The sequence below is a fragment of the Pectinophora gossypiella genome, chromosome 8, assembly GCF_024362695.1.
Source record: "Pectinophora gossypiella chromosome 8, ilPecGoss1.1, whole genome shotgun sequence".
Taxonomy (NCBI): Eukaryota; Metazoa; Arthropoda; class Insecta; order Lepidoptera; family Gelechiidae; genus Pectinophora; species Pectinophora gossypiella.
In genome coordinates, this window is record NC_065411.1 from 14,071,697 (window position 1) to 14,081,120 (window position 9,424).

The following is a 9,424-nucleotide window of genomic DNA, read 5'->3' on the forward strand; positions in this document are numbered from 1 at the left end:
GAAACATCCCCCTCAGTATTCGTTACGATGTTACTAACACCATATAGTATTTTTTATCAGACTCATTAAACACCCATCTATACATGAATAAAGACTCCTGTTATTATTCCCTCCGTAATGCCTGTCATGCCTGTATCCCCTAAGGGGTTGGCAGAGGTGTATGGTATACACACCAACTCCTCGCCAGCTACGTTTAAGTCACACATAACAGAGGACGAGCCAAACCATAAAAACTTACTGTACTTACTTCATTACGAGTCATTGATTTACCACTACCGTAGATACAGCGCTTGATACAAAAATGCGGCGAAACTGTGCGCTTGTTTAGTTATACATTCGTACACAGCGGTATGTATATACATTCAATAAAATCGTGTCAAATTAAGAAAGTAAGCATCGTCTTATTACGTACGTATATTACGCGTGGTGCTTCGTAACGCGATCGGGTTATACTGCGATTCTGATTGACCTGGAGTACTTGTTTTAGTGTATTTTAAACTAAAATAATAATATTGCTGGGTTTTACCGCGAAAAGCTTTTATTATTGCAAGTTTTTACCACGCACTTCCCCGTGTTGTCAGTTCGGCGCCTAATCGCGCACTGAGGTAAAGTACTGTCAATGTCGCTATATTAACAGTAACTTTGCGTCCCACTTTTTGAGCGCTGATGTACATCTACGGTAATAGTAAATCTATGTTACGAGTATATTATTATAACTAATAACCAATCCACTCCCTTTCAGACTAGAGATCCTAAAAGCAGACTCGTCACTTAAGAGTAAGGCGAAGCGTAACGAATGGACATGGAAGGCTCAGACAGACGTGGTGAAGTGGCAGGCGACGCCGCTGAGGGCGCCGCTGCTACGCCTGCCACCGGCGCTCGGCCCCCCGGCCCTTGAGTGCTTCACCTGCATCCGGGCCTACTGTGGGGACCTGCCCCCGCAGGAACGCGCTGTACATCAGGATCTTACTGAAGTTAAATGCGTCTATACTGTGCTTATGGTGAGTACATGCTTGCTCTTACAGGCTGGTAATTTATTTAGTTTAGATGTTTGAGTTTTGTCACGTTTAATGTCATGTTTCAAGTTTTAAAGTTGGTATAAAACAATTTATTTAACAAAAGTAGTTACCTGCAGAAAAATATAAAAAAAATGTTACCTACCTACAAAAACCTTACTATAAACTGCCAGTATCACAATTTAGCCTGAAAACTGGTATATCTACTAAAAATCAATTTATACACTCTATATAAATTAACTACATACATAATACATGCAAGACGCTGAAGGAGCATGTTTTAGAGTTCTTGAATGTAGCACATTATATGAACATTTACCTTTTTAGATTTTAAATTCCTTTTTTTTTTAAAGTTCGGCGAGATGTATATAGTACTACTACACGATGTGTATAGTGTACTTAGTTCATCTTATGATGGATGTACCCCTTGATAACCCCAATTGGGATATAATCCCAACTTATCCACCTGTGTGCTATTGTGCTTATGTTTTATTCGTATGTTTATGTCCTTTGTATATGTTGTTGTGCAATAAAGTGTTATTGATTGATTGATCGAGAGATTATTTTATTATGTTATGTTAAATTTCTATTGGTTCTAACTTGCAACTATTCTCTTAGCACTGCCATTCTGTCCCGGAGCTGCGCGACGAGGTGTACTGCCAGCTGATGAAGCAGACCACCTCCAACCGGTCGCCGTCGCCCGACTCGTGCCAGCGCGCCTGGCGACTTATGTCCATACTCGCCGCATACTTCACATGCTCTAACACGCTCAGGTAAGGATCACCCATTAAATTTTAATTCTATTTGTACTGTTTATTTTTTTTATGGATATTATTATTAATATCAATCGCCTAACAGACACTTGAGCCAATCATAATGAATATATAATTTTATATAACATTATTTTGTGAGTAAGAAAAATTCAATATAAAATATATTTAAAAAATACAACATTATTTTATAATATTTGTATAATTCACAACATTAATTTCTGACTTTTCAGGCCATTCCTAGTTGAATACCTGTCTGCGGCAGCGGCCGACAGACGACGGCCATGTCAAGGCACGGCAGCTGTCTGTCTCGCGAACCTGAGGAAAACACTGCGGTGCGGCGGACGCAAAAACGTCCCCAGTGTCGAGGAGGTAAATTGTACTATAAATAGATACTCACATTTTTGTACAAATTTGGCTGAATACTTTACTTGCCTTTACTTGTCTGCGTACTTTATAGAGAAAAAATATTTAAAGATTTTTATTTTTAAAAATAAAATGAATTTCGTATACCAGACGTTCTAAATTTAAAAATATTATATTCGCTATGGATTTCGAAAAATTTTCGAACGCGCATGTGTGCGTTATAAGAAAAAAATAATACAATCAAATTTTAGCGGGAAACAGAATATTCGTTTTTTGCGTGTTAGCTTCAGTGTTTGCCACCTTTTATCAAAGAAAATGGCGAAAAAGATCGACAAAAGCAAGTTTCTTTCAAAAGACTTGAATGACTTGCTAAACGAGTCACAGTTTTTGAAAAATTCACCGAAGCCGAAGAAAGTACAAAAGCGGCAAAAGGAAGAAACAGACGAAGAAGAGGGGAACTTTTCCAAACTTATCGGAGAATACCAAGTTAACAAGAAGAAGAAAACTGACCCTAATGTAGAGCACAGACAATCTCGCCAAAAATTACTCGAAGTTATGGAACACCAAATTGGAGTCAGGTTCGTAAAACATGTCTAAAACACAACTTAATATGCTATTATTCTATTCTATGTAAAACTGGTAAAACGCATTAGACTACTTATGTTACACAGAAATAATCTTACATAATATAATTTTTACATAACGCATTACTACAAAATACATCACGCATCTATGTAGACGTGTGTTATACAAGTGTATAACACAAATTCAATTTTCCTAGTAACACTTACAGGAAGCAAGTATCAGACAATATCCTGAGCAGCCTGTCGGAGGCGCTGGCCCAACAGGAGGCGGACTGTACCATGATGGCTGAGAATGAGAAGAAGCTTGAACATTTAGTAGGCGCCTTCCTCAAGTGTATGCAGCAGTCTAGCAACGCGGCCCGGGCCACACTATCTGCTTTGAAGGAGATACACTCGTCTTTTAGGAAGGAGTAAGAAAATACTGACAATTTATTTGTATACTAAGTCGTCTACAATCTCTCTATGAAGCAGCGTGGGATATCTATGAGTGGAAATGTCTATACATACATAGTAGTGTTTGTTATTTAAAAAAATATTTAGAGTATGCGTCCTAGGAGTACGACCCTACTTTGAGCACTCATATAATTTCTTACTTTATACTGTTATTCAACATGCTTTAAAGAGCAGCTTTTCATTCCAGGTATGAAGATATGGAAGCCACGCACAGGGTTCAGAACGAGAAACTAGCTGATCAGTTAGAACAAGACATGCAGAAGTTACACCAGAAACTGGTCTCGGAGACTAAACGGAAGCAGCTGGATAACCTGCGGAAGTCCATCTTCAACGCCATGCAAAATGACTTCTGATACTTAAACAGTAATGATAATTTTGGTTATAAAGAATTATTTTGATGTCACATCACTTGTTAAATGATTAAAGTTAAAATACATGTTATACTTATTCATTTTGCGTACCTACATTCAATTATAGTAATGTAACAATTATTATAAAAATAAAACTATTTTTTTATTGTTTGTTCCTTTGAGGAAATGCACAGGCAAAGCCCTTGCAGCTCGATAGCTAGTAATACAACTAATTATATTAATACGATTATTGGTATAATTAAAAAATAAAACTGTTCTAAATAATTGTCTACTATTATTATTTCTTAGTCAGTACCAATGGGGTGGGCAGAACGACACAACTTCTAGCTAAGTTTCTAACTAGTCAAATCAATTACTTTTAGTTTTTTACTAAACGTCAAAAGACGAAGATATAAAAAAAGCTCGTTATATAAAATTAAAATGAATTTCGTCAGTTTTAGATTTGGCTTTATTTAGTAATCAGAATTTCATAATTTATACCTAGAATTCTACCCAATTGAGTGTTCGTTCTAAAGTACTCATTATTTTGTGCCGCAGGTGACGGCGGTGTCAGCGGGCAGGTCGGCACGGCGACAGCTTTACCGGCTGCCGGGCGGCGCCGAGCGTGTCGTCAACACGCGCTGCGCCACAGTCGTCAACGACATAGTCAATGAGCTCTGTGAACTGGTACGTATATACTCATTATCGTCTCGTGCTGATTGTAACTTGTAATCAAAGAGAATATAATAACTATTTTACTTACTTTTTTTTATTTGTCTCACAAATAATTTTAAATCTTAATACTAAACAATGTTTCAATGTAAAAGCCTATGATTAAATGTTTGAATCTTAATTAATTAATTTGTGAGACTGGTGCCTAGTTTCTGTATTATAGGTACATCTTCATGTTCAGAGAGAAAAAAACTTTATAAATACCAAAGAGGATTTAAGTAGTTCGAAAAAGAAAATCATTTGCTTTTTGGCATTGTTTATTTTTAAATTAAGGTTCCACCATGTTGTCAAAGATTTAAAAAGTTAGGTCAAATTTAAGTTTAGAAATCGGGCGGGAATGGATTTTTTTCTTCCTTACTGATCCCTCAATACGATACTTACTGATCCCTTTTCAAAGAAAAATGAAGAAGATACCTACGATCGGAGCAAGCGTATAGTGTAGTATAAAGGCCAAACAGCTAGTTGTAGAAAGGTTTATTTTTTTTTTTAGATCGGCGTGACCCGCGAAGCAGAGCGCCTGGAATTCTCCCTGTACTGCATAGTAGCGGGCGACGCGCTGACCATGCCGCTGGCGGGCGACGAGTACGTGCTGGACGTGACCACGGAGCTGCAGCGCGCGCACCACCCCTTCTACCTCATCTTCTGCCGCTCCGTGTGGCACCACCCGCTCAGGACCGACGCCCCGCCGCTTTACACTGAAGTGTTGTTCAACCAGGTTAGTCAATCAGTCGTGTATTTTTTCTGGACTTTTTCCCGCCTTTGCTGTGAACCGGCATGCGTGTAGGAAACGACTAATGAATGTTAAGGAAACAAGAGATGTGTGTCAGCTTACCGGTGGGAAATAAGCGTGAGTTTATGTGTGTATGTCGTTCCCCTTTATTATAAAAACCGGTAAGTGCGAGTCGGACTCGCGCACCGAGGTATAAAGTTACGCTGCCGGTAATCATGCAGCACCAGTGTGCTCGCTAAAACAAATCAAACGAACCCAAACGCGAATTAACGCCAATTTTGAAACTGTCGGAGAGTGTCACCTAATTTTCTATGTCAATGTAAAAGCCTCAGGTAGAAGCTATGCTAGATAGAGATAGCATTTTACCTAATCCTCTAACGTAATTTCGAAAAACAAAGACACGCACTCTGTGCACGTATCACGTGACCACGTCAAGTACGACTCGCCCCGCAGGTGGCGCCGGACTACCTGGAGGGCCTGCTGCTGGTGGTGGCGGGCGGCGGCGCCCCCGCGGCGGGCGCGCTGCGCGACGCGGCGCTGGTGGCGGCGCTGCTGCACCGCGCCGCGGGGCTGGCCGAGGCGCCGCACCCGCGGGACCTCAAGTTCCTGCTGCCCAAGCCGCTGCTGGCGCTGCGCGAGCCGCGCCCCAACAAGTGGGCCTCCTGGGTGGCCGCCGAGTGGCCCGCCGCCAGGACGCTCACGCCCGCCGCCGCCAAGTCTAAAGTGTTACAAGTGAGTAACGGCTAAGGCTGCGGAGAGGTGCAGGAATCAACCAATCACCGCGAGGGAGAGAGTGACAGAGCGTCTTCGTTTTTCACTCTCTCGAACGCTGTGATTGGTCAAATCCGCACATCTCCGCCCATCTCCGCGTCAGTGGAAATTCAGCCTAATCCTGCAGTGGTGCAATGTAGTGGAGTATGCTCAGACCCCCTGCATAATTGTAAATACATCATACCTTTTGACATTAAAAAAATATATTAACCTATAAGTATTCCTAACATTCCTAGAACTGATTAACATCGTTGAAGAAGAGAATCTCAAATTCTACACATTCACTGTCTTTTGACCTCAGAACTGCTTTTTGATAGAGGAATCAAAAAGCAGTTTTTGGTAATACTATTTTAATTTTTTTTTTATGTGATTTAAGTGCAATAAAGAGTTTTTGTATTTGTATTTGTATTTGAATCATAGAAGACTATGGTTTCAATAGCCTATAACTTTGTATCGCTTTTGTCCAGTCCAGTCCGCTCAGAACAACGAACGAACGAACAACGACCTCTGTGGTCCAGTGGTTAAGCGTTGGGCTCACAATCCGGAGGTCCCGGGTTCGAATCCCGGTAAAGACATATCACAAAAATTACTTTGTGACCCCCAGTTTGGTTAGGACATTACAGGCTGATCAGATCACCCGATTGCCCGAAAGTAAGATAATCCGTGTTTCGGAAGGCAAGTTAAGCCGTTGGTCCCGGTTACTACTTACTAAGTACGTAGTCGTTACATGCGCCATGTCACGGGCCTTTGGCGGCTCAATAGTAACCTTGACACCACGGTTGATGAGGTTGGTAATCCACCTCACAACCCACATAAGGGAAGAAGAAGAATAATGAACATAAGTAACATGGTCCCTCATCTTCCACAGGTATTATCCCGCTGGCCACTCTTCGGGTCCTCGTTCTTCGCGGTCCGCCGCGTGTCTGGCGGCGGGGCGGGGGCGGGGGCGGGCGCGGGGGGCGGCGCGGGTGCGTGGCGCGAGCACGTGCTGGCGCTGAACCGGCGCGGCGTGCACCTGCTGCACCCCGCCACGCACGAGACCGACACGCACTGGCCCTACTCGGAGCTCATCTCCACCAGGAAGGTGCGTACGCGCACACTGTATCCGTCTTAGGCGTAGACCAAACAGAGATCCAAGTCACACCGACACTGACATAAGTCTACGTTACGGTCACGAGTACTAATATGTATACACTTTGAAACCATATGACATTAACTTTTTTGACAAATTAAACTGTAAGCCTTATAAATGTCAAATATGATAGTGCGACAGAGTTCTAAAGTGGGTACATGATAATACTCATGACTGTACATCATCACATTGCTACAAACCAGCCGTTCATAGTCTAGTGGTTAGAGCGTTGGTCTCACGATCTGGAGGTTCGAGTTCGATTCGCAATGGGAACATATGTCTTTGGCCGAAAAACTAAGATAATTCCGTGTTCCGAAAGGCACGTTAAGCCGTTGGCTACTGACTCAAACTCCACTGACGAAATTCCACTTGATCCACTCAGAATTATAAGCTAAATCATCCCCCTCAGTATTCGTTACGGTGTCACTAACACGAAACACCCTGTATAGACTATTTAGGTTATATTATTATGTGCAACAAATCCCTTGCACACATTAACCGTTCTACCCTGACAGGTCCGGTCGGAGGACGGCACGCTGTTCCTGGACGTGAAGTGCGGCTCGCTGCTGCAGCAGCGCGTGACGCGGCTGCAGGCGGAGCAGGCGCACGAGATCGCGCGGCTGGTGCGCCAGTACGTCGCGCTGCAACGCGACCAGCGGCACGAGCCCGGTATGGCCACGCTTCACTACCAACGTTCATGACACACACACACATTCACGCACGCACGCACTCACACGCACACACAGGCGCGCGCGCGCGTATTTGGGTCGTATACTAGTTTCAAGATAAATTATAAAACTCTAATTACTAAATAAAGACTGTTCTAGGACTAACAAAAAACATTTGCTTAATCTATTTATCTTATTTTTGAATTTTAATCAATAAAAACGTAATAAACGATTATTTAAAAAAAAACACATACATTCTATCATACATTGTAGAAATTACAGTACAACAAAAAAGCAAAAAGTATTTGTTTTTATGTTATAATTTTTTTATACTTGTAAACTACGAAAATTCCCAGTTGTCACCACGGTGGACAGTGCTGAAGGGAACTACTGGGAATAATCCGAAAGTTTGATTTTATTAAAACAAGATTTTGCGACTCCCCGAATTAATCTGATTATTATTTCTTGTTTCAGCTTTCAACGGCCAATGAAGCGTCGAAGAACAAACGGAATCAAAGCCCGCTCGAATAAACATTAGTGTACATTGATGATTGTTGCGCACAATCGTCGCTTGTACATTCCACCTTATACCTCACTGTATCAAATGTATCCGTACCTTCAGGGGGTTAAAATGGCCACATCGAAGCAATTCATCTAAGAAAGCAATATTGCTATTTGACATTTGTTTGCATTGCGCATTTACTTTTATATGCGCAAATGAATTGCTTTGATGTGGCCATTTTAACCCCCCAAGATCTGTTTATATTTTCAACGTATTATAAAGTAACGTTTATATCCGTAAAGTAAACCGATTGAAATGATAATAGGATTCTAGGACACGAAGCGTTTTTTATAATTTTTAAAACCAAAACGCATGTAATCACGTAGAAATACTTCTATTTTCATTTTAGTCAATATTTTACCCTATCCGTTAATGTATATCAGAATCTTATTCGGAATCTTTATTCTAATTTTAAGTGAATATAATTTATGAATATTATAAACTATAAGAAATTCTAACATTCCATTTAATTTATGTTAATTTGTCATTCATTAAAATAATACCACCAAAATAATTTACTTTTTAAAATATCTATATTATGAAACAAGGATGTATATTAAAATTTTAAGTCATTTATAGAACAATGCAAATATTATGAAGTTTGTTTTTTTTAATGAAGTACTTTTACATTCCAAGTTCATAATTATAAAATTTAAAAAAAAAAGAACATTGCTCATCGTTTTTACATTTACACTAGTTAGGTAGAGAACCAATATTGTTATGGAATTCGTATTATGTTATAAATAGTACCGTTATTTCCATTCAAAATAAAATAATTTAATCGATCTAATATCCCGTGCCTTATCATCTGCCGGAGTTATAACTAGAGGTGCTAACTGTATGAGATCTTCGAACGGAATTGATAAAGGCTTTTTATACTTACTATAAACGATGTTATATAATAAAGTCCAAAGACCATCTGGTCTGAGTCATGTACTTATTTCGTTGTCATGTAAAATATTTAAAGAATTATGCGATGTTTAAGAATATATTGTAGATACCAATAAATTGTATTTTCAAAATCAATCGATTTCATTTCCTGCTTACCCTATTATCATTTACTGTTTATGTAGTCACAAATGAGACACTTTATACGAGAAAAAAAGTATTTGTATATCCTATTACCCCTTTATTATTATATCCCTGTTCTAAGATGTCAACTCAAACCTTCCTTGACACCATCCTTAGTTGAAGTGACCTCTAGGCCTTCCTCGAACTCAGCTCAAAATCGGGTTTCTTAGCTATACTCTAGTGAGGCATGACGTCATTATTTTCGTATTACTTTGTTGG

At 40.2% G+C, this 9,424-nt stretch overlaps 1 protein-coding gene across 1 annotated transcript in view; it reads left to right on the top strand.

The window, feature by feature from the left end:
• Positions 1–9,160, top strand: part of LOC126369289 (unconventional myosin-XV) — a 140,265-nt gene extending 131,105 nt beyond the window's left edge. The window contains exons 23-31 of the mRNA XM_050013646.1: positions 743–1,001; positions 1,635–1,789; positions 2,020–2,158; positions 4,098–4,226; positions 4,762–4,986; positions 5,455–5,733; positions 6,641–6,856; positions 7,420–7,573; positions 8,047–9,160. Of these exons, the coding sequence (XP_049869603.1) occupies positions 743–1,001; positions 1,635–1,789; positions 2,020–2,158; positions 4,098–4,226; positions 4,762–4,986; positions 5,455–5,733; positions 6,641–6,856; positions 7,420–7,573; positions 8,047–8,063 (1,573 nt within the window). The 3' untranslated portion in view covers positions 8,064–9,160. The remainder of the gene's footprint in view (positions 1–742; positions 1,002–1,634; positions 1,790–2,019; positions 2,159–4,097; positions 4,227–4,761; positions 4,987–5,454; positions 5,734–6,640; positions 6,857–7,419; positions 7,574–8,046) is intronic.
• Positions 9,161–9,424: the final 264 nt, after the last annotated feature.